Below are 25,550 nucleotides of genomic sequence, written 5' to 3'. Positions count from 1 at the left end.
TGCCTCAACTATACATAGTCTCACCCACTGGCTGATAGTATTAGAAGATACCTTGAGGCCCAGTTTGCTAGCACTAAACGAAACAAACAAAGCCTCAGTCTTGCGTGAACTGCCGGTACGCCTGATGTAAAGCTTCAGTGCTCTGCGTACGTCTATCTTGTGCCATTTAAGCTCTAAAGGGTGAGTACCATGAGCACAGAAATCCGGTAACACCAGCTCTAGAGCCCTGTGAAAATGAGTGTTAATCTTTGGAAGAAAGGTGGGGTCCAGACGTAAACAAACTCTGTCTGGATAAAATTGACACAAGTCTGATCTGACCGACAGGGCGGACAGTTCGGAAACCCGCCTTGCCGAGGTGACTGCCACCAAAAAGGCCGTCTTAAAGGAAAGGTAACGCAATGGAACAGTTCTCAACGGTTCAAACGGTGGTCCCGTGAGGGCCTGAAGGACCAAGGTCAAGTCCCATGTGGGAAAACGACGAACAGGAGGGGGATGCGTGTTGGTAGCCCCTCTGAGAAAATCCTTAATCCAAGGGTGACTAGTTAAAGGTCCCCCATCGTCCCGCTTTATAATGGTGGCAAGCGCTGCGACCTGGCGTTTTAGCGTGTTTGGCGCCAAACCTTTCTCCAACCCCTTCTGCAAGAATTCCAGGACAGGGATGACTGAGGAATCCTGTGGTCGAAGGTTCCTGTCATTGCAGAAGGAATGAAAGGCTGCCCATGTTGCCTGATAAATTCGGACTGTGGAAGGGCGTCGAGCCGCTTGAATAGTCGCGATAACATTCTCGGGAAGGAGACAGCTCCTCAACCTGTCCCCTTCAAATGCCATGCGGTTAAGTGAAACCATTGAGGTTCCGGGTGGTACACGAACCCCTGGCTGAGGCATATCCGGTCGTCCGGTATCCTCCACGGTGGAGAAATGGACAGTTCTCTGAGGTCCGCAAACCACAGTCTCCGAGGCCAATGAGGCGCTAGCAAGATCACCTCCGCCTCCTCCGACAGGATCTTCCTTACCACTGATGGAATGAGTGGAATCGGGGGGAAGGCGTACAGTAGGACCTTTGGCCACTGAAGATGTAGTGCATTGACTCCTTCGGCTCCCGGAGTTGGAAACCGGGAGTAGAACCTCCGGAGTTGGGTATTCTGGGGGGTAGCGAAGAGATCCAACACCGGTTCCCCGAACCGACGCGAGACTTCCTGGAACAGGTCCGGATCGAGCCGCCACTCCGCCGGGTCCAGTTCCTGGCGACTGAGCCAATCCGCCTGCTTGTTGTCCTCCCCCGCGATGTGCTCTGCATGGAGGGAGGAAAGATGAGTCTCCGCCCAGTCGAAGAGGAGGACCGTCTCTTCCATCAACCGGAGAGAGCGCGTTCCACCCTGGTGATTTAAATGCGCCCTGGTCGCTACGTTGTCCGTGCGTACCAGGACGTGGTGACCTTCCAGTAAGGTGGCGAAGGCCAGCAAGGCCAAGCGGACAGCTCTCAACTCCAAGAAATTGATGTTTATTGGACATAGTTCCTGGGGGCTCCAGAAGCCCTGAGCCACCTGGGACTGGATGTGAGCCCCCCACCCCAGCAGACTGGCGTCTGTGGTGAGGATCGTGTGATGGCATGGCCCGAAGGAAGTGCCCTGCCGCAGTGCTGCAGATCTCCACCAGCGGAGGGAGAGTTGTAACTCGCGTCCCACGACGGTTAGACGGTGTGTATGGCTCAATCTGTGACGCTGAAACGGGAGCAAGGTCCACTGGAGCAGTCGATAATGGTAACGGGCCCAAGGGACAATGTCCACGCAGGATACCAGGGTCCCGAGTACCTTTGACAGGAAAGACAACGGCACCGTTCGGCTCTGTTGAAGGCCGGCTATGAGGGAACAGATGCGGTGCTGTCTGTCCGGGGATAGATACACTCTTTGAGAGACCGTATCTATCACCGCACCCAGATGAATGAGTCTGGTGGCAGGAGCCAAATGGCTTTTTGGCGTGTTGATGGTAAAACCATGACGCTGTAGACAAGACATCGTGGTTCGTAAGTCTTTGTGCGCCCTCTGGCGGGTTGGAGACAGAAGTAAGATGTCGTCCAGATATGCGAGAATCCGTATAGGTTGGGACCGCAGATCGGCCAGTAGTGCATCCAGTACCTTCGTAAAGGTACGTGGGGCCGATGATAGGCCAAAGGGCATGGCCCTGTACTGGTAATGGACGTTGTGTAGACAGAATCGAAGAAATTGTCGATGGTACGGGTGTATGGGAATGTGCAGGTAGGCCTCCTTTAGATCCACTGAAGTAAGCAGGTCCCCTGCCCGAACAGAGGCCAGGATGGAGCGGAGGGAGGCCATCTTGAACCGTCGGTACAGAATATACTGGTTGAGACGTTTGAGATTCAAGATGAGCCTGCAACCCCCGGAGGCCTTGGGTACAAGGAACACCCTTGAATAGAATCCCGTACCCCTGGAATTGTCCTGAACAGGTTCGATCGCCTGGATTTGTAAAAGGTGGAGAATTTCCTGATCTAACAGAGACCTCCTTTCGAAGTCTCTGGGGACCGGACAGGCAGTAAAATGGTTTGGAGGATCGTGTAGAAACTCGATCTTTAGCCCCTGCGAGATAGTGGCTAAGACCCAAGGGTCTGAGGTGGTAGCTCGCCATTTGTCGCTGAACTTTTGTAGCCTGCCCCCCAAAGGAATGTCGTCCAGGCAGTCACTTGGCACGTCTGGCGTTCCGTTGTTGGTATCCCCGGTATGGGCGTCTCGTCTGGGAGAAACCTCTGCCTCGTTCCTGGGAATACTGGCGGTCATTCCTGTAGGATGTGGAAAAGGCCCCCTGCGAGTAAGGTCTGGCCTGCTGTGAAGGGGCGGACCACGAGTCCCACCGAAAGGACTGCCTACGGGAGTACGGACCAGCCCTGCGGTCCTGGCGGCGGAAAGATTTTGGGAGGACCTTTCTTTTATCCTTATCCTCCACCAGGACAGGATCTAGGGCCTCCCCGAACAATTTTGTACCCTCAAAGGGAGCCGAAGACAGAGTCCACTTGGACTTGGCATCCACCTGCCAGTTCCTGAGCCAAAGCAGGCGTCTTGACGCAATGGTGGAAGCCATAGCCCTGGAAGCAAATTTCGCGGCATGCAGGGTGGCATCTGTGGAAAACTCCGCAGTCGCGAGGAGCTTATTCAAGTCCTGCCGCAGTCGAGTCTCTTCAGGAGCCAGTCTCGCCTGAACCTCCTGAATCCACATAATGGACGCCCGACTGAAGAAGGAGGCCGTGGAAGCTGCTCGAAGAGCCCAAGCGGCCATCTGGTGGGTCTTTTTGAGAAGAGTTTCCGCTCTCCTTTCATCCGGTTTCAAATTGTCCGCCGTCTCTGAAGGCACAACCGTGCGGGAAACCAAAGTGGCCACCGGCTTGTCCACGGGGGGAAACTGGAGCAGCGTCTCCATGCTGTCATCAAAAGTATAAAACCGGCGTTCCAGGTTAGAAGGCCCTTGCGCCGCCGCCGGATGTTGCCACGGGCGCTTGACATTTTCAAGGAAAATCTCCAATGCAGGAACCTTGTCCGATTCCTTAGCGGGTTCCTTGCATAAAGCAGCCGAGGTGCGTGGCCCGTCTGATGGCTCCACTAGTGGCGTTGCTCCTGGCACATCTAAGGCTTGCTTTGCCTTGCGCAATAAAACTCTATACAAGGATGGTTTAAAAAGTCCCGCCACTGCTGGCTGCTCTGGAACAGTGAATTCATCATCTGACAGGCCATCTCCGTGGTCACTGTCTTCCTCAAAGTCAGTGTGGTCAATGGACATAGAACCCAACCCAGTCGGGGGCGGTGGTGCTGACCAGATGTCTCTGGGCTGGATAGGCTGAGAAGGAAAGGCGTTGGCCCGTTGTGTTGCCGCAGCTATGCCCTGCGTATATGCATTGGCCACTAAGTCCTGTATAGTAGGGGCAAAGGCCTGCCAAGCATCTGCATTGTCTCTAAGCCCCGCTGCCGTGGGGGTGAAGGTAGATGAAGGCACATAACATGGTGTCTGTAACTCTCCTTGAGGCAGTGCCTGGCTATGAGAGGATGAAGGCCTCTCAGGCCTTGCTGCAGATGGTGGCAATGGAGGAATGGCTTGCCTGTCAGGGGACCAGTCCCTCTCGGTTGCGGTGCCCTGGAGACCCATGGAAATAGTTGGAGGAAGAGGCTGGAAAGGGCCTATGGACAGTCCTCCTACGATGGGGGGGGACAAGGCCGCCTCCAAACGCTGCTCCAGGGCCTTGATCTTCCTCTCAGCCTCACGAAGAGAGGAGCTTGATTGGGAGGACTTACTCCTAGGCTTGCTGGCCTTATCCTTCCCTTTGACCGGTGTCTGAACTGGTTGGGCCTGCTCCTCCCCACTGATAAGTTGGTCAGCCATATCTTATTTTGATATGGGGCAGCGTACTCACGATTAACTCACAAACACAAGGCAGTCAAGACTGTTGAACAGTAATAGAAAGCTCTCACTCGCATGTAAAAACATGCAGACAGGCTAGACAGCTAAACGAATTGTGATTGGCTGATAGCCGCCCACGTGACCTTGTCAACTGTCTCTGGGCAGACTTAGAGCCCTGACAACTTGGCCCGCTGCCCAGTTCGCGCCAATTTAACGGCAAAAAAAAAAATTTTTTTGCTGCCTGGCAGGAATCCAAAACAGGCAAAGATGGCGGTTTTAAGGGCTCACAGAACTTTTTGCCTCATAGGGCACCCTCGCCAATCTAAAAAGGCGGGAACAGCAATTTAAACTGTAATTGAGCCGTTGCGGCTCGCCAAGCCCTTAATCAGCTGTTCGGCGGCTGTAATGGCCGCCGCGACCTCATTCCCGGTCGGGAACCTCCGTTTCGCCGCGATCTGCCTTGTTGCGGCTTGAGAAGCCTCCCTCCGGCTCGAACAGCTGTTCGGCGGCTGCAATGGCCGCCGCGGCTTCAAACTCCGGCGTTTGAGGCTTCCGCCGCCCCCGACAATGGGGAGGGACGGACCCCCCCCATCTGGGGTGATTGGGCTGATTGGACCTTCAGGCCACAATACTATATAATAACAAAGCCCAGTTGCTCCTCGGTGGGCAGTACCCGCGAAGAGAAGAGGCCCCAAAAGGAGAAAAGGTGGGGGTGGTGCCCGCGGAGGGCAGAGACCCCATCAGAAGAAGTTGAACCTATATAAAAACAAAGGGAAAAAAATTACAAGGTTCAAGAAAGACAATTTTAATTACATTACATTACTTATACTCAACCTAAAGGGAGAGGAAAAAAACTCATGTCCTTAACCTCGACTGAGTTTTTTAAAACTGGGTACTTGGGGCAGCAAGGGGGCGGTACCTAATTATTATTTATTTATGTTAATTTGAAACTCAGTCCTACCAATAAGACTTGAGCTAAACCCATGCTGGACTCTCCTTCCAGGAGGCATGGGAGAACATTATATTTCTATTCATTACTTTATTCTTTATCACTACAGTTACGTCTTTTCATCTTGTAAACAAAAATCTTAAAACAAACCAACTACAGTGGTACCTCTACCTAAGAACGCCTCTACTTATGAACTTTTTAAGATAAAAATCAGGTGTTCAAGGGTTTTTTTGCCTCTTCTCAAGAACCATTTTCCACTTACAAACCCGAGCCTCCGAAACTGTAACCAGAAAAGGCAGAGAGAAGCCTCTGTAGGGCCTCTCTAGGAATCTCCTGGGAGGAAACAGGGCCTCCATCCTCCCTGTGATTTCCCCAATCACACATATTATTTGCTTTTACATTGACTCCTATGGGGAAAAATTGCTTCTTCTTATAAACTTTTTTACTAAAGAACCTGGTTACGGAACGAATTAACTTCGTAAGTAGAGGTACCACTGTAATTGCATGCTGAACTGCGAGAATCGATTTTCTTTCATTCTAGGAGTTAGGCTAAATGCCTACGATGCTCCTTTCCAGAGCTACAGAGATCATTTGATAAAATATGTTGGGTTCCTTTCTCAGTATTTCTTTGTCATAGAACTACTGTTTCTAATTGCTAATAATTTAAGGACAATTTGACCTTTATTTCAAAATCTAAGAATTCTATAAATATCTATGTTTTTTGTAAACTACTGTAAAACATTTTTTCAACTATTTTGAAACATTATTTCAACTATTCAACTATCTTGACAATTCTGCCACTATAGGTAAACTTGTGATGCCTTATTTCATAATATATGTATTTTACTGGGTAAGTCTAAATAATTCACAATATTTTCCAGTTTCTTTTAAGCTACTTTGCCATCATTTTGCATTACTACATCTTTAGGTAAAGCCTTCTTTTCTTCAACTATTGGGATGTCAAACATATTGCATTATATATGCCAGTCTGAATTTGGAAGTTCCGTAACATTTTTACATGTTAATTCTGAAACACATTTTCAATATCAGCCCCGATTGTTGAGGTGGGGGGGATATGCTGACTCTGTAAATCACTTAGAGAGAACTATTGTATAAAGCACTGTGAGGTGACATATCAGTCTAAGTGCTATTATGTTCATACTATTATTCTGGGGCATCAATTCCAACATATCATTTTGCCATGCAATAAGTCTGGACAATATTGCTGCCACCACTTTTTAGGCAGTCAAGAGTCTTGTCTTTCTCCTTGTATAATCTATTGTATTATACAATATAATCTTCCGGTTTTTTAAATGTTGTTTTATGGCACTTGCTGCTAGTGCTTGTTTTTATGCTATAAATGTTCACTCTTGATTAATACAATCTGAAGTCATTACCAAGTTTATTACTTTTTTTTAGGTATTGGAAATGCAGGTTTATCTGTCCAATTTTTCACTCATTGTTATAAATAATCAGTTTTGTATGTTCTTTCTGATTCCATCACATTCAAGAGTTTGTCTTGCAGACCTTAATATTCTCCCTCTGCTTGCTTTTATATAATCATGTACACCTCTGATTTCATCTTCCACTGTCTGGTTCACATACAATTAAAGACCTTCAATTTTCCTTGATAAACACAATCTATGTTTGCTTATTAGGTGAAGTGATGTATCGTCAGAAGTTTAGAGTCTTGTGATCTAAAGCCTCTAGTTCAGTTTTTGTACAGTCAACAATACCTATTGTGTAGTATTATTAGAAGGAAGCCTAAGTACAGTATTAATAGATTGGATTTATTGCATCAATTCAGCTTCAATACTTTTCTAAACTTTACCAGATGTTCCAAATTTTATTTTTTCACTTGAACATGTAAAATTTTTATTTTTATTTTTCATGCAAAACATTTTTTGTTTGTAAAACACCAAGATATACACAAATATGATGTTGACCTCCTCCAAAATTCTTTTAATGAATTTTAGGGTGGGTTATTGTAATAATCATTATAATGAGCGTAGAAAGAAGCCATCTAGACTGAGAGGACCTTTTATGAACATTCCTCCCCCCCCCCCCGCCCCCGGGGGAAGAGAGAGGTTTTTGTATATATCTTGGACTTTATACTTTTAATGGATGTTTTTCTGATAATTTTTTAAACTACTTTTTAATTAATTTTTATCCAATTTTTAAATTAATCTTAACTAATTTATGGGGTTTTTTAGAAGGGATTGGTTGGAATGGATTGGATGGGATGTAGAAATGGGATGAATGATTGGATGAATGGGGTCAGCGTACCTGGTGGCTTAAAGGCAGGAGGAGTTGGGGGGCATCTCTGGGGTGGTGGAGGGCCAGAATATTCCGGTCATGCTGGGGAGAGGCAGATATGGCGGGAGTCATAGGGTAGGCCGCTCTCAGGGGAAAAGGGACTGCTGCTTGAAAGTGGTCCATTGTTCCGGCCTCATGGACTCAACCCAGAACACTGGTGACAAGCGAAATCCAGACCCTGGGCTCAGGCTGCTGTCTGCTATAAATGAAGCTCCCCTCATCCAGAATTTACTCCTGGAGGAAGAGGCAGACCTGGCATGTGTGACTGAGACCTGGCTGGGCTCAGAAGAAGGAGTTCCTCTCTCGGAAATGTGCCCAGTCGGGTTTCAGGCGTGGCACCAGCCACGACCCCAGAGAGGGGGGAGTGGCGATTATAGCTAGAAAGACCATCAAACTGCGTAGGCTCACTGCTTCTGAGATTGGGGGTTGTGAGTCCCTTCTTATGAGGCTGGACCTAGGGGTACAAGTGGACTTGTTGCTCACATACCTGCCTCCTAGCTGCATGACAACAGCCCTGCCTGCGCTACTCAGGGAGGTAGCCGGGCTGGCGGTGGAGTCCCCCAGGCTTATTGTCCTGGGGGATTTTAATCTGCAGTTGCTCAGTGAATCCTCTGGGTTGGCGCAGGAGTTCATGGCCACCATGGCAACCATGGACTTGACTCAAGTAGTTCAGTGCCCAACCCATGGAAGGGGGTATACTCTCAACATGGTATTCCTCTCGGGGCAGTTGAGAAATGATCTGATATTAAGGGGCTTAGAGACTTTGCCTTTGTCATGGTCAGATCATTGCAACTTGATTTTAAGGCTCCAATCCTTCCCTACAGAGAGGTGGAATCGATTAGGAGGTTCCGTCCCAGATGCCTGATGGATCCAGAAGGGCGCTTGGGGTTCTGCCGGATTCACTTGTACACAGTTCGGCAAAGTCTCTTGCTGCAGCCTGGAATACGGCTGCGACGGAGGCTCTAGACTGAATTGCGCCTTTGCGACCTCTCTGTGGCAACAGACCCTGGAGATCTCCTTGGTTTACCGAGGAGCTCCAGGGAATGAAACGCCAGAAGATAAGTCCAGAGAAGCGTTGGAGGAAAACTAGATCCGAATCTGACCAAACACTTATAAAAGCTCATATTAAGATTTACAAAGTGGCAAACAGGTCGACAAGACATACAATGTCAGCCTGATTGCGTCTGCGGAATCCCGCCCAGCCGCATGAAAGGGGAGTTGAGGAACCCTTGCAGGGTAGTGCTGAGGCAGTTAACAAGTTTTTTGCAGATAAAATCGCTAAGATCCGGACTAGTCGTAACTCCAAGTGGAATGCAGAGTCGGCTGATGAGTCAGTCGAGGTGACAGGGACCAATCTTAGTCCACCTGTTTGAAGCAGGTTTTACCTGGTGACACCTGATGAAGTGGACAAGGCCATTGGAGCTGTGAGTTCTGCCACCTGCTTGTTGGACCCGTGTCCCTCCTGGCTGGTCTCAGCCAGCAGGGAGGTGACATGGAGCTAGGTCCAGGAGATTACCAATGCTTCTCTGAAGGAGGGTTCCTTCCCGGTCCCTACAAGGAGGCACTTGTGCACCCCCTCCTCAAGAAGCCTTCCCTGGACCCAACCATATTTAACAACTATCGTCCTGTCTCCAACGTTCCCTTTATAGGAAAGGTTGTTAAGAAGGTGATGTCACTCCAGCTCCAGCAGTCCTTGGAAAAAGCCAATTATCCAGGCCCTCGGCAGTCAGGATTCAGACCCAGCTACAGCACGGAAACTGCTTTGGTCGTACTGATGGATGATCTCTGGCGGGTCTGGGACAGGGGTTTATCCTCTGTCCTGCAGCTTCTTCATCTCTCAGCGGCTTTCGGTACCATAAACTATGGTATCCTTCTGCGCCAGCTGGAGGGTTGGGAGTGGGAGGAACCGTTTTACAGTGGTTCCCCTCCTACCTCTCTGGTTGGTCACAGTCAGTGTTAGCAGGGGGTCAGAGATCGACTCCTAGGTCCCTACCTTGTGAGGTTCCTCAGGGGTCGGTCCTCTCCCCCCTGCTGTTTAATATCTATATGAAACCACTGGGTGAGATCATCCAAGGGCATGTGGTGAGTTACCACCAGTACGCTGATGATACTCAGCTGTACATCTCCACCACGTGTCCACTCAGTGAAGGGGTGGAAGTAATGTGCCAGTATCTAGAGGCTGACATGGTCTGGATGGGTGCCAACAGGCTCAAGGTCAATCCAGACACGACAGAGTGGCTGTGAGTACTGCTTCCCAAGGACAGGTCCATCTGTCCGTCCATTACCCTGGGGGGGAACAACCTCAGAGAGGGTCCGCAACTTGGACATCCTCCTTGATCCACAGCTGACTTTAGAACACCATATTTTGGCTGTGGCGAGGGGACGTTTGCCCAGGTTCGCCTGGCGCATTAGTTGCGGCCCTATTTGGACAGGGAGTCTTTGCTCACGGTCACTCATGTCCTTATCACCTTGAGGTTCGACTACTGCAATGCTCTCTACATGGGGCTACCTTTGAAGAGTGTTCGGAAACTTCAAATCATCCAAAATGCAGCCGCGAGAGCGGTTATGGGCCTTCCAAGGTATGTCCATATTTTGTCATCATTCCGCGGACTGCACTGGCTGCCGATTGGTTTCTGGATATAATTCAAAGTGTTGGTTATGACCTATAAAGCCCTACATGGCATAGGACCAGATTATCTTTGAGACCACCATAAATCCCAGTGTCCAGTGAGGTCCCACAGAGTTGACCTCTTTATGGTCCCATCGACCAAACAATGTCGGCTGACGGAACCTAGGGGAAGAGCCTTTTCTGTGGGAGCCCCGGTTCTCTGGAATCAGCTCCCCCTGGAAATTCGCACTGCTCCAACCCTCCTTGCCTTCCGAAAGAGTTTAAAAACACATCTTTGCCGCCAGGCCTGGGGACATTAGATCTCCCCCCTGACTAATGAATGTCCTAGTGTATTTATTGAATGAATGTAAAAGAATGTTTTAAGTCAGAATTGTAATCTTTTTAGTATATTAATTGGATAAATTGTATTGTTATGTTTTTTGGTACATGCTGTGAGCTGCCCCTAGTCCTCGAACAGGGGCGGCATACAAATCCAATTAATAAATAAATAATAAATAAAGACATTTTATCTGCTCCACTATCTGACTAAAAGTTAAACAAAATATTTTAAAAATAAAAAAGTTAGTATAACTTGAATGGATTGCCTATGGAACAAAACATTTATAGATCTTTTGGTGCCAAAATTGTATTATGGGATACTTGATAAGGTAATATTAGGCATTAAACAGAAACATTTAATCAGACTTATATTACAATTATATCAAAATCAGATAAAGATCATATCCAATGTGCTAATTATTACCCAATCTCATCTATTAATGTTGATAGAAAGATTTTAACAATAGTGCTAGCAAATAGATTACAGCAAATGTTACAGCTTGTTATTAAAAATGATCAAGCAGCAAACATTATTAGGTTGGTTGTCGCTTTAATAGGCTTGAATAAAAATGGAGATCAATTTATAAGCTTAATGTTGGATACCGAAAAAGCTTTTGACAAAATATATAAACAGTCATGTTTGCTGTGTTAAGTAGGTTCGGATTTTGTTTGAAATTCATAAAATGGATCAAGATGATATTCGAGTTACCCATATCTAAAGTAAAAATTAATGGTATATTTTCCCATTATTTAGAACAGTATAGCGAACCTATGGCATGGGTGCCACAGGTGACAGGCGGAGCCTTATGGCACGCGAGCCATTGCCCTAGTTCTCCCTTTCCACTGATCCCCAACAAATGGTACTCAAGGAAATCCTGCCTGCCTCAACCAACATAGAGGCGGCACGTGGACATCCCTTTCAATAACCACGGATACACTTGGCATCCATGAATCTGTCTAATCCCGCCTTAAAGGTATCAAGGCTGACAGCTGTCATGACCTCTTCTGGAAGTGAATTCCATATACCAACGACCCTCTGGGTGAAGAAATTTTTCCTTTTATTTGCCCTCGCTTTCTTACCTATGAGCTTTAGGGAGTGCCCCCTCATCCTAGTATTGTGTGATAGAGAAAATAATTTTTCTCTATCCACCTTTTCTATCCCATGCATGATTTTATACACTTCGATCAAGTCACCTCTTAAATGCCGTCTTTCAAGGCTGAAGAGACCAAAGCGAGTGCAGGGCGACAGCAAGTGCATGGGGGCCAATGCTGTCCAGCAACAGCTACAGCCCACCAGCCCCCTCTGGGACTGCACAGTCCATGCAGCACAGGTGAGTCCAAGTGCTGTGACTTCTGTGTCGGCCTCCACATACTTCTCTCCTCCTCTGTTGGCCAACCCCCCAACAAGGGCTGATTATCTTAACTGGGGTTTATTTGGGGGATAGGGCTCATATTACGAGCATCCTAAAAAATCGTGCTAGGGCTTATTTTCTGGGAAACACGGTACCTACCATTCTAATGAGACAACCAAAAAGCCAAAAAGAAAACAAAAAGACCAAACACTTCCTCATCAGTAATCAACACCCAGATGAGAAGAGATTAACACCAAGATTAACATTAGACCAATAATCAAGAAGCAAACAATACTCCAATCAATCCAATCAAGGAACTACCAACTCAGGAAAATAAGCTCAAAGTAAATAACAGCCCAATCGTTGCCAAGTACTTGCTGGCTTCCTGTTCTGACCAATATAGCACCACCAGCTTTATAAAGGCAAGATGCCTTTATAGTGAGAGAATACAGAAAATTTTTGAACAACTCATTCCCACCAATGCATGCTGTCTTTCTCATTCATTAGCTAGAACACCTTTAACGTCAATTCCCAATGGAAAGCCAACTGGGTTGCTGAATTCCCAGTTAAAGAAAGATGAATAAGATGAGTCCACAAAAATGGTGCCAAGCTTTGAAGGAGCGTTGATCTTACATGATACACTCTTTCTCATAAGGGTGGATATAGCATCCAGGAATGGGTTGACCTTGTCCTCCAAGCTGATTGGACTGAGTCTGCCAGAGCTGTTGAGGACATGCCTCCATCGCTATCCCTTCCAGTTTTTAACAAAGCAAACGACAAACCAACCTGCCAATAGTCCATGGAGTAAAGTTCTCCTTCAACCAGTCACCGAGCACACCGCTATCAGGATGGGGCTGGATGCTACCCATGCCATAGGTTCGCCATCACTGGTCTAGGGGATTTGATTGAAGAACCCCAGCAACCTCAACCACGCTCAGGATTTCCTGAAAGTGTGCTTCTGTCGGTAATCAGGAGTGTAAGTCTCCTTCGGGGCTAGAAGGGCGATCTGTTTGTGAGTGACATAGGGGAAGGTTTGGTAGGGAAGGTTTGCCTATTTGCCGATGACTCTAAAGTGTGCAATAGGGTTGATATTCCTGGAGGGGACTGTAATATGGTAAATGATTTAGCTTTACTAGATAAATGGTCAAAGCAATGGAAACTGCAGTTTAATGTTTCCAAATGTAAAATAATGCACTTGGGGAAAAGGAATCCTCAATCTGAGTGTTGCATTGGCAGTTCTGTGTTAGCAAAAACTTCAGAAGAGAAGGATTTAGGGGTAGTGATTTCTGACAGTCTCAAAATGGGTGAGCAGTGTGGTCGGGCAGTAGGAAAAGCAAGTAGGATGCTTGGCTGCATAGCTAGAGGTATAACAAGCAGGAAGAGGGAGATTGTGATCCCCTTATATAGAGCGCTGGTGAGATCACATTTGGAATACTGTGTTCAGTTCTGGAGACCTCACCTACAAAAAGATATTGACAAAATTGAACGGGTCCAAAGACGGGCTACAAGAATGGTGGAAGGCCTTAAGCATAAAACGTATCAGGAAAGACTTAATGAACTCAATCTGTATAGTCTGGAGGACAGAAGGAAAAGGGGGGACATGATCAAAACATTTAAAGATGTTAAAGGGTTAAATAAGGTTCAGGAGGGAAGTGTTTTTAATAGGAAAGTGAACACAAGAACAAGGGGACAGAATCTGAAGTTAGTTGGGGGAAAGATCAAAAGCAACGTGAGAAAATATTATTTCACTGAAATAGTAGATCCTTGGAACAAACTTCCAGCAGACGTGGTTGGTAAATCCACAGCAACTGAATTTAAACATGCCTGGGATAAACATATATCCATTGTAAGATAAAATACAGGAAATAGTATAAGGGCAGACTGGATGGACCATGAGGTCTTTTTCTGCCGTCAGTCTTCTATGTTTCTATGTTTCTATCTCAGATTCCCCAGTAAGCCGTCACCATGTAGTTCTTTTAAAAATCTGCAACGCTTCTAATGGTGGCTTGTGGGAGCATGAAAGCTCCGATCAAAAGGAGAGCCCTCTCACTCTCGGCCAATTTCAAAGCTCCTCAAAGTATTAGGGGCAAAGCCCCTGTTTTATTGCCCTATGTGGGGAAGAAGTGCGAAGCTTCTGTTCTGCTAGATTTGGGAGCACGAAGGTCCACTAATGGCACAAGAGCACAAAAGCTCTACCTCAGTACGATCATCACAAGCTCTGCAGCGCCCACTGTCCTGTGAGAGCACAAAGTCCCACCGATAAGACTGGGTGAATTATCCCAGGTCCCCAGGGTGTCAGATAGCTCTGCTATCTCAATGATTACATAGGAGGTTTTGAGGGCTGCTCAGGAAGGTCTCTGGTGAAATTGACAGCCCTAGTTCCCAGACGGTGTGGCAGGTTGAGCAAAAGCTCTGGCTGTGGGAAAAGCCAGTCACCCCCCCCACCCCTCCATAGGACCCAACCAAATGTTTTTTGTGTCAGCTGGATCTAAAACTCACAAATGGATGATAAAGGTAAAATATAGTGTCCAGGAAAGAATTGTCCCAAAACAGCAAAATGGTTGGTACATCTGTCCAAGCTGAGCAACTGAGTGAAAAAGCTGGAAGGAATAACGACGGAGGTGTGTCCTGCAACAACCCTGACAGGCTCAGTCTAATCAGCATTCCTATATGCTATATCCACCACTATGGAGAATTACCACTTCAGCAATGGACAATCCTGAATAGGATTCGCACCTCACATAGTGTCTCCTGCAAGCCCTTGTATAAATGCAGCATATTATCTGTCATTCCCTTTGCGTGACTGCATAGTACTATGTCAAACTGCAGATCACATTGTGACTAGCTGCAAACTGAGAGTATATACCAATCCAGTATCTGATTTGTTTTTAATAGAAATTATATTATGCTTCAATGGTTAAATGGCCTAGAGCCATAGGTTCACCAGTGATGGTGAACCTATGGCACGGGTGCCACAGGTGGCACACAGAGCCATATCTGCTGGCACGCGAGCCGTTGCTTTAGCTCAGCTCCAACATGCATGTGTGTGCCGGCCAGCTGATTTTTGGCTCTCACAGAGGCTCTGGGAGGGCGTTTCTAGTTTCCAGAGAGCCTCTTGGGGGGGGGGGGGGTTACCCTCTCTTGGCTCCAGGGAAGTCTTTGGGGCCTGGGGAGGGCGAAACAGAAACCTACTGGGCCCACCAGAAGTTGGGAATCAGGCCATTTCTGGCCTCCAGAGAGCCTCCAGGAGGTTGGGGACCTGTTTTCATTCTCCCCAGGCATTGAATTATGGGTATGGGCACTCATGCATGCACAATAGCACATGTCTACGCTCTTTCGGCACCCGAGGAAAAAAAGGTTCGCCATCACTGGCCTAGACATTGATATTTGATATAGATCTTTTAAACATTTAGTTTAGTTTAGTTTAGTTTAATCAGATTTGTATGCCGCCCCTCTCCGCAGACTCGGGGCGGCTCACAGCAACAGCAATACAAGACAAATCCAATATTAATTAATTTTAAGAACACCACAAGTTAAAAACCAATCATACACACTAGCATACCATACACAAATTTTATAAGCCTAGTGGGAAGGAACATGTCAATTCCCCCATGCCTGACGACAGAGGTGGGTTTTAAGGAGCTTACGAAAGGCTAGGAGGGTGGGGGCAACTCTGATATCTGGGGGGAGTTGATTCCAAAGGGTCGGGGCCGCCACAGAGAAGGCTCTTCCCCTGGGTCCCGCCAAACGACATTGTTTAGTTGACGGGACCCGGAGAAGGCCAACTCTGTGGGACCTAACTGGTCGCTGGGATTCGTGCGGCAGAAGGCGGTCCCGGAGATATTTGATTGGCTTACTAATCCAGTTGAAATGTTAATTTATGTTGCTAGTTAGCCCATGTATGATATAATAGATAGATTAGATAGATAGATAGGTAGGTAGGTAGGTAGATAACCAACCCAATCAAGGAACCACCAAGACTATGTCTGCCAACATTTCCAATGAATATAGGTTTACTGTATGCTCTGTGTTCTCTAGAAGACTGAACTATTAAATGTCAAAATGTCAATAGATAAGGGTCAATGGAATTCATGTTAGGCTGAACTTAGCTCAAGACTTATGATGCATTTGATCCCTCCCCCGGGCTTAGCGTGATCATCTCCTATATACCCTACTCCTTACGTATTGCTGTTATCTAGTTTGGTAATGAAACATTTGCATGAAAACAACTCAGTTCAGATAGTAATAAGGAGCCTCCAGTTCAGCCCTGGACTGCAAATTTGTTTCTTTGTTTGTTTATTTATTTATTTGGTTTTAATGCCGCCCTTCTCCTTAGACTCAGGGCAACTTACAACATGTTAGCAATAGCACTTTTTTAACAGAGCCAGGCTATTGCCCCCACAATCTGGGTCCTCATTTTACCCACCTCGGAAGGATGGAAGGCTGAGTCAACCTTGAAATATTTTTGGCACGTTCCACTTCACTTCCTCATCCTCGCTAAGAATTTTTCAAAACAACCCTCAGATCATTAGTATTTCTTATATTATTATTAATATGCTCTGATGCTAATTAGTTAGATGTTCTACTCCCTCTCCCAACCTGAAAATAACTCTGAAGAGAATGGGATAGCATAGGAAAGGCTCCTGTGGGGCAATCCTGAGGGAGAAAAGGGGCTAGAAAGCCTGAGGGAAAGAATGGCACAAAATAGGGAGAGGACAGGGGAGGCTTCTGTGGGGCAGGCCTGAGGGAGAGAAGAGGAAAGGAGAGGCCTGGCCAGATCAACTCAGCTTCAACCAAACTGAGGAGTCACCACAGTGAAGGAAAGGCACCGGCTACAAAGCAAGCAAGCAAGCGAGCGGAGAGGGGAGCCCTTCAGCATGGGAAGGAAGAGGAAGCAGGTAGCAGCAGCAGCTGCCTTTCAGTCAAAGGAGTGAGAGGTTCCCCCATCTCGCTCGCCTGGGTTTCTCTCTCTGGTGCAGGGTATGGGAGGCAGCCTCACGCCGGGTGTATGGGAGGCGCATACTCCTCCTCACTGCCTCAGAGTCCCTCTGGGAAAAATTGATTCTAATTACAAACCTTTCTACTTAAGAACCTGGTCACGAAACATATTAAGTTCTTAAGTAGAGGTACCACTGTAGTATGTGTTAACATTTATGGTTTGCTGGTTGCATGCAAAGACAGAAGTTCTTCTCACTCAGCTTTGAGAGCAGTTAAGAAAGCAAGTTTGACATTCTTTCGCGCATGGGTATATTATAGAAAAAAAGGTACTATGCCGTCCTGTTCCCCCTGTTGGAATAGTATTTGTAGCCTCAAGTGTGATAAAAGAAGCACCATTACAAAACATAGATTCACCTTCTAGTTCAAGTACACACCAGAAAAATACATTGCTTAATCCTGCAGGGATGAGGCTACACTTTTTCAAATAATTGAAGAAAGTTAGACAATAGAGTACAATTGGTAAATTTGCCATAGCAGTTATGCCTAATGGAAAAAGAAAAGATAGAGAAGAGCAGAGAACCAAGCAATCTCCAAGACAATGCCAACAAAATGGATTTTCCTATGGTGTCTATCTAATACACCCTCGTATTTCTAATCCAAGACAGTTTCGTGATTACAATAAGCACTTGTCTCTGGCATGCCATCAGATAATCAGACCTGGTCTTTCTGTGCAAACAAAGAAATCTATAAAGCTGACTTCTGTAAGTAGAAGGCCAGACACAAAACCTTTTCCTAGCATTTACCAGTCCTGTTGAAGAAACGTATGCAGAGCAAGGCGAGAAAGAGAGGTTACTGTAAACAGCTATTTACACAAGAAACTAAAATCTTACAGGAACAAGAAGAAAATATGTACAAGAAAAAGGAAAGCAAAATATTGGCTTTTTTTTTTTGCCCTGGAACTAAATTAATTGCATATACAGGCAGTCTTCAACTTTCAACCATTTGTTTAGTTACCATTCAAAGTTACAATGGCATTCAAAAAAACTGACTTATGACCATTTTTCCCACTCATGACCATTGAAGCATCCCCATGGACACATGGTCAAAATTCAGATCCTTGGCAACTGGTTCATATTTATGACAGTTGCACTGTCCTGGAGATGCAGTCTCCTTTTTTTTGATCTTCTGACAAATGAAATCAGTGGTGAAGCCAGATATATATATATATAGGCCCCATTTTTCACATATATAGCTTCCATAACAAATACAGGTTGTCTCAATTTCTAGTTTTTCTTCCCTCCTTTACAACATGGCTTTAGAATATGGGGTATAAGTTCTCCTTATCAAATTATGTATAGATGATTGTGAAAAATAGACACATCTATTATTTCAATATTGCCTTGTTTACAAAAGTAAGCATCATCAGGAAAACAACTGAAAATTGGGAATAATATATTGAATGCAGATAATGGGGCATGATAAGTTGATTTTGACTTTGTAACATGTAATTTCAGTCTTGCAAAGACCGCAAGTTCAGTCTTGTAATTCCTTACTTTTATCTTCGTTAGAATTATAATTGTTTAACTCACTGAAACTATCTAGATTGGAGTCTAGATACCCAACTATAACTGAAACAATGAAGACTTGTAGAGACTTAACAATTTTTTTATGAGCACCTAGAAGAATTGCCAGCATTTCAGAGCCTCCTAGAGAAACTCCAAGGCAAGATTAGAACTGCTCCCACCCTCCTTGCCTTTCGTAAACTCCTTAAAACCCACCTTTGCCGTCAGGCATGGGGGAACTGAGACATCTCCCCCGGGCCTATACAGTTTATGGATGGTATGTTTGTGTGTATGTTTGCTTTAATAACTGTTTTTTTTAATGTTTTTAAATTATTAGATTTGTCTTGAATTGTTTTATTGTTGTTGTGAGCCACCCCGAATCTACGGAGAGGGGCGGCATACAAATCTAATAAATAAATAATAAAATTAAGCTCCCAGAAGAAAAAGAGTTTTACCTCGGTGCAGAAAGGTGTGAGCTGAGGATGCACCACTGGCTGCACATACATATGGAAAGTGGATTCAATCTCCATTGTCCTGCCATTCAGCTTCAGGATGGGGAATTCAATTATCTCCTACAAAAAAAAATATAGCATATTCACTTAATTTAAATATACAGCTAGGCAAAACATTAACAAGTTAAACCATAATTTATGGAAACTCTATACAATATGTGATGCCAATCAAGATAACAATAACGGCTTGGATTCTAAAACTCCACTCAATAAACAGAATGTTTTGCCTTTTTCATACCATGAAATATTTTAGTACTTCTTTTATTTAAAAAAACAAACCCTCATATGATACATTCAGTAGAGCTGGAAAGATATACAGTAATAGTGACACGACATATAAGTTTAATTGCCTTCCTATGGTCTCAGCATGAATCTCATGCTGTATTCAACTATATTCATTCACCAACAGAAGATATAAGTGGTAAAAGAGAGACGGCTGGAGAAACCTAGAGAGGAAGAAAATAAAACTCTTGTACAATCTCACTCAATATTCATCCTACAAAGATGGACAAGTGTCAATTCTAAAATGAACACATTTAAGAAGGTATCAAAATCACCCATCAGTCCAAAGTATTTATTTTTGCCATAACATTAGAGGCCTGGTTTGCAAAGGTATCAAAATATTGCTGTAGTATATGCAGATATCAAGAGAAAAATTAAGCATGCAAATTAAATTTTTATTAACTATAGCAAATAAACCTATTGTGGTTATTAATTGATCCATTACATAAAGCTTTAAACATTTGAGAGGCCCCAGTTCTTACAATAGAATACAAATGTTTCTGTCTCCGGACCCCTTCCCACTTTTAAAAATTATGGAAGACTTCAGAACAGCTTTTGCTTGAACGGATAATATTTATCAAAATGCACATACAAGTAGTCCTCATGGTGCATATTCAAAGACACTGAAACTCTAGAGAAGTGCAGAGGAGAGCAACCAGGATGATTAGGGGACCGGAAACTAAAACACACACAGAGGTTGCAGGAACTGAGCATGGCCAGTCTGGAAAAAAGAAGGACCAGGGGAGACAAGATAGCAGTGCTCCAATACTTGAGGGGCTGCCATATAGAATGTTGTGGTTAGCTCTGGCCCAGCTCCTGCCCCAAGGACTGTGGATGTGGGGGAGACATCCACATGCTGCAGGACTGTTTTGCCCCCGGTGGAATCTGCTGATGAAGGCTCCTCTGACCAAGAAACATGAGTGACAGGGAGGAGGAGAGTGTGGCAGACAGCTCAGAAGGAGATCAATTATCTAGCTCCTCCTTGGATTCGGAACAAGAGTTAATGATACAGCCATGCATGCGGAGAGCGATGCATAGGCAACAACAACTGTGAGATTATTATCAAAGAAAATGAGGCCACTTTTGGTTGGGTGGGGCTGTGGTAATTAGTGAGGCTGCTATAAATAGCAGCCTGTGGGTTTGGCCATTGTGGAGGATTATCTGATCGTTGTGTTTTGTGACTGCTTTACTGACTTTGACCTTTTGTGTGCTGATTTCCCCCCGCTTTGAAACTAAACCAGGGCAAAGTGTGTTTCACTTTGTGAAAGAAGAAGGACTGTGAATTGCCTCACAGCTGCAAGCCAAGTATCACAGAACTGATAAGGGACTTGTACAAATTACCAGTTTGTTTGGAGACGAGTGCTCTTTGCTATACCAAAAGAGGGCTTGGTTTAAGTGAATTTTCATTATAAAGAACATTGTTTTGCATTTTCAAACGTGTGTGTGTCTGAAATTTGTACCTGTGAATTTTTGGGAGGAGTCTACCAGAGAGCCCGACAGAACATAGAAAATGAGGTCACACTGTTTTCCAAGGAACCAGAAGGCCAGACGAGGAATAATGGATGGAAACTGACTAAAGAGAGATTCAACCTGGAAATAAGGAGGAACTTTCTGACAGTGAGTGTCAACCAGTGGAACAGCTTGCCTACTGAGATTGTGAGAGCTCCAACACTTGAGACTTTCGAAAGGAGATTGGACTGCTATTTGTTTGAAACAGTGTAGGGACTTCTGCTTGAGCGGAGGGGTGGGGGTGATTAAATGGCCTACAAAGTCCCTTCCAATTCTAGTAATCTATCTATCTAACTTTAAAAACTACAAGCTTGATTGCAAAGCAGAAAAGCATACTATAACAAGAGATTTATGGTTTTACTTCCCGTCGATCCTTAAGTAAAGGCCAAGGTTGCTAAGTGAAACATTTTGTGACCGCAACTTATTATTTTACTTCCCTATTAATTCGTTTATCGCAAGATAATTATGAAGCATGCAAATTGCAATTATGTCACCGCAGGACCTTACAAAAATTGCAAAAGTAAGGATAACACTGACTTTTTTTTTACACCATCAAAACTTCCAAAGATCACTAAATGAGGCAATTGGTTTGCAATGATTACCTTATTGAAAATTAAAGCTGACATATTAATTGCCACTCTATTTTTCAGAATTCTTCCACGGGATTTTAATACTTTTATTTTTCAACAAAGGGCAAAAAATAATTTTGATTTTGTGGACATCTGAAAGGGTCTTGGACACCACAGGCATCCTCAAATCACAATTTCAGAAACATTGTACTAAGAAAGACGAAGAGAGACATATACACCTATTTAAAACTTAAAATATGCTGATACAGTATGATGTTTGTTCTGCAACTCTTCAAGAGAAACTCTGAATAAACTTGAGTGCAATGTTCTTTCTACAATTCTTTCTGTACATTACTTTGAACATAACTATTTTGGGAATGAAGTTATCATGACACAGGAAAAGAAAAATACCAAACAAGTAGTTGAATCATCAAAAATATATTTTTTTAAATTATATGGGCTTGTTAATAAGAAGTTTAAACAAATCCAGTTATGATGGATCTGGCCATTATTAAAATATACACATGAAATTAGAGTGGAAAAAACCACCCAAGGAATAAAAACAATAAAATCCTTTGTCTCTTTCTCCCCGCTCCACCCCCTCCCGAGTTTAATGTAAGAGGAGTGACAATTTGCTTGGTGTCTTTAAAGGATAATTTGTCTGTGTTATTTAATAGAGAAACATGATGCTGGGGCTCTAGAGTGCAAATGAGCTTATTGAGTGATAGCCAAGCATCCGGCCTCTCAAATCACTTGTAGAGGAAAGAGAGAGAGAAAAAAAATTGCTTTTTAATATTCAAAAACAGTTTGCAAAATTTAATCAAAGCAGAGCAAAAGCTAACATTTTTACCACTTTGACATTTTTATTAGTGCTTTCATAAATTTTTAAAACATGAATAGAATTAGTTTAAAAACAACAACAAAACTGCCTGAAAACATCTGGAAGAGGAGAAAAAAAAGCTTTAAAAAAAAAGAAACTCCTCGGCCAAGCAACATTTGCATTTTAAGAATCCAAATCCTATAGCAGAAAGAAATGGATTAATGTTTTGGGTTTTGACTATATAATGGTCTACACCGTAGACTACTACTATATAACATATATGTTCAGACACCAACTTTTTTTAAAAGCATAGTTTGTTACCTATAGCCAGGTTCACATAAAACAAAATTATAATGGCTGAATTCCCAGTACGAACTATAGACTAAACTATAAACAAACACATACAACTTATTGTGGTATGTTCCTTTAGCTTAATATTTCTCAATTATTTTCTGTTATGCCCCCACCCCCAGGAAGAAGTAAAGATTTTGTGTGCCCCCAACTCTCTGGTGATACCCATCTCGCAGATCAGGCCAGCTGACGTGCCACCCCCAAACTGCACCCCACCGCGAGACGCGTGTCCTAGCTGACACTTGTACACTTGAGTTTAAGACGTTTGATTGAACTTGCGAGACATTTTCTTTTAGAACGGGCTGCCCTGGACACAATGCCGAGGAATGCGATGGAGGTACCAGTGCAGGTGTCAGTCAGGGCACGCATTTTACTCCCCGTGGCACAAAAAAGCATGTTCCGCAGGAGGGCATGCCCCACTATTTGAGAAGCACTGCTTTAGCTGTAAGTTGACCATTGGAACTATGTGTGGTAGATGGTTCCACTATCAGATACATTCACAGTAGGTTGAACAAGCATATCTAAATCCTGAAGTTCAATGTATCTATGTCTATAAACACCGGGGCATGAAATGGGATACATCAGAGTTTTGTCCTGAACCCAGAGCTCTTTAAACACTCTTTTTTTTTACCATTTTGTTTATTTACATGTTAAAAACCAGAAGATTTAACATACAGTAAGATGAAACAGAGCCCTAGAACAGTGTTTCCCAACCTTGGCAACTTGATGATATTTGGACTTCAACTCCCAGAATTCCCCAGCCAGCGTTCGCTGGCTGGGATATTCTGGGAGTTGAAGTCCAGATATCTTCAAGTTGCCAAGGTTGGGAAGCACTGCCCTAGAAGATGAACAAGTGGGAATAAAAGAAATGGTAGAAAAAATATACAGTCAACGTAAAAAACTTAAGAAGGCCGCCTCTCCTCTTCTGAAAGGCAGAGGGGCAAAGAACATGCAGTGGCGATTGTGCCAAGGACATACGTGGTTGCACTCTCTCCAGGTCCCAGAGAAGCCAACGAGGGGGGAGGAAGAAGAAGGGGTAATAAATAAAGAACCTCGAGGGCCGTTGGGGGATGGGGGAGAAGCAGGCGGCAATTTTTCTACGCTTCCCCAGCTGAGAGGGGAGGGAGCTCCAAGCTGGAGCACGGAGGGGGGCCCAGGCCGTCTCTATCCTTCTGGAGAAGGAGCGTCACCAAACTCAAAACTTGCTAAATACAGTACCTTTCTTTTTTTTTAAACTACACAAAGGCTTTGGAGTTCAAGGCAGCCTCCCTTCTAGAGCAACCTTTACACACTCCTAACTCCAACCAAAGCACAAACAGAGTGGGGGACCAGCTCTCAACCCACCATGGTTTAGTAGGGAGGATAGGGGAGCCAAGCCTTCCCACGCTGACCCCGAGGGGGAGCCCCTTGCTTGTCTCACTCTTCCGGGTTCCATTCCTGCAGAACCTGCCTCCTCTTCCAGCCTGCCTGCCTCCCTCCCGCCTGCCCGTCTCTCCTCGCTCACCCCGTGGCTGCCTAGCTGGAGTCCAAGTCACGTGTCCGAGGAGGAGGAGCTGAAATCTTCAACACTTTTATAAATGTCTCAGACAAGGGGATGAAGAGATGGTCAACAAATCTGCAGGCAGCCCAAAGCAGGGAGGAACTAATTCTTCAGAAAACTGGCTCAAAGTTCAAAAGGACGTTGATATACTTGAATATTATTTCTTCTCTAATAAAGGGTGAGAAAAATAGGGTCCTGTATTTATGGAGGAAAAAAAATAGGTGCACAAGCACAAGGCAGTCATTTCCTGGCTCATTAATAGTAACTTGTAAAAAGGATCTGGGTATTTGGGTGGACCAAATTAAGCATGAGCCAGCAGTGTGCTACAACTGCCAAAAGAGCCAGTTCCATTTGGGGCAAAATCAACAGAATGCCTAAAAAGATAGAGGGGTTTTTATAGAAATAAAATAATAAATAAATATGCATTTCATATTTTTTTAATACAGCCCGTAAGGATTCCTGGAGCCTGGGAAAATAAAATCTGTACTAACTCCATTTCTTCCCCATCTATTTGCCAGGAATTGAGAGGGCGGATGCCATAATCTTAGTTTTCTTAATGTTGAGTTTCAAGCCAACTTCTGTATTTTCCTTCTTTACCCGCATCAAGACCAGGGGTGGGTTCCTGCCAGTTTGGACCAGATTGCCTGAACCATTAGTGACCCACTGGTGACATGAAGATGGCTTCACAGATCTAGTTCTGTCTGTCCCGGTATGTGAGCGCCACCATCTTTTTTTCAGAATTTTCAGGATTTATTTCTCTCTATGAATGACTTCTCCTTGTCCTCTTCTTGGGAAAAAGCTCTCCTGTCCACCCCTGGGTTAATACCAACTTTTATTTCTTCACCCGAAGCACAGCTGAGCAGCTCCTCAGCTGTATTTCAGGCTGAATCTACCTTCTGAGCATGTGTGAAAGTGAATTCGCACGACGTGATATGAACCGGTGGCAAAGGCAAGTGAAACCACCCCTAATCAAGACCATAAGGAAGGCTGAGCGCCAAAGAATTGAAGCCTTTGAACTAAGGTGCTGGAGAGAATAGGCGTTGATTGCTTACCTGAACGCCTCTTCTCGTACGGTGAGCGGGTACAGCAGTCACATGGGTTGCTCATGTCCAATCCGGTGGAACTGAGCCTAGTGTTAAAAAAGCTTGCCGGATCCGCCCCTTCCCCAGAATTCGCGAATCCATAGACTAGGCTCAGCTGTGAAGCTCTGTAGTGTTCAACTCTCATTGTTAGAGAAAGAAGATATAGAAAGGTAAAGAAGACACATACAAGGGCGGGAAGTGACTGCTGTACCCGCTCACCGTACGAGAAGAGGCGTTCAGGTAAGCAATCAACGCCTATTCTCCGTACTGAAGGAGCGGGTCCAGCAGTCACATGGGACATACCCAATAGATGGTCCCTAGGGTGGGATTAGATTGCTATCGTGTGAGATAACGGATTGGAGTACCCTTCTGCCGAAGGCAGCGTCCGCTGAAGCGTAAGAATCAATCTTGTAGTGCCTG

General features: G+C 44.8%; 1 protein-coding gene across 1 annotated transcript in view; it reads right to left on the bottom strand.

Annotated features, from left to right (window-relative positions):
* Positions 1-25,550, bottom strand: part of ERI3 (ERI1 exoribonuclease family member 3) — a 320,745-nt gene that overhangs the window by 250,242 nt on the left and 44,953 nt on the right. Inside the window, exon 3 of the mRNA XM_070745043.1 lies at positions 18,921-19,037. Coding sequence (XP_070601144.1) covers positions 18,921-19,037 — 117 coding nt within the window. The remainder of the gene's footprint in view (positions 1-18,920; positions 19,038-25,550) is intronic.

The sequence above is a fragment of the Erythrolamprus reginae genome, chromosome 3, assembly GCF_031021105.1.
Source record: "Erythrolamprus reginae isolate rEryReg1 chromosome 3, rEryReg1.hap1, whole genome shotgun sequence".
NCBI classification, from domain to species: Eukaryota; Metazoa; Chordata; class Lepidosauria; order Squamata; family Dipsadidae; genus Erythrolamprus; species Erythrolamprus reginae.
This window is presented reverse-complemented; position numbering and strand designations above follow the sequence as displayed.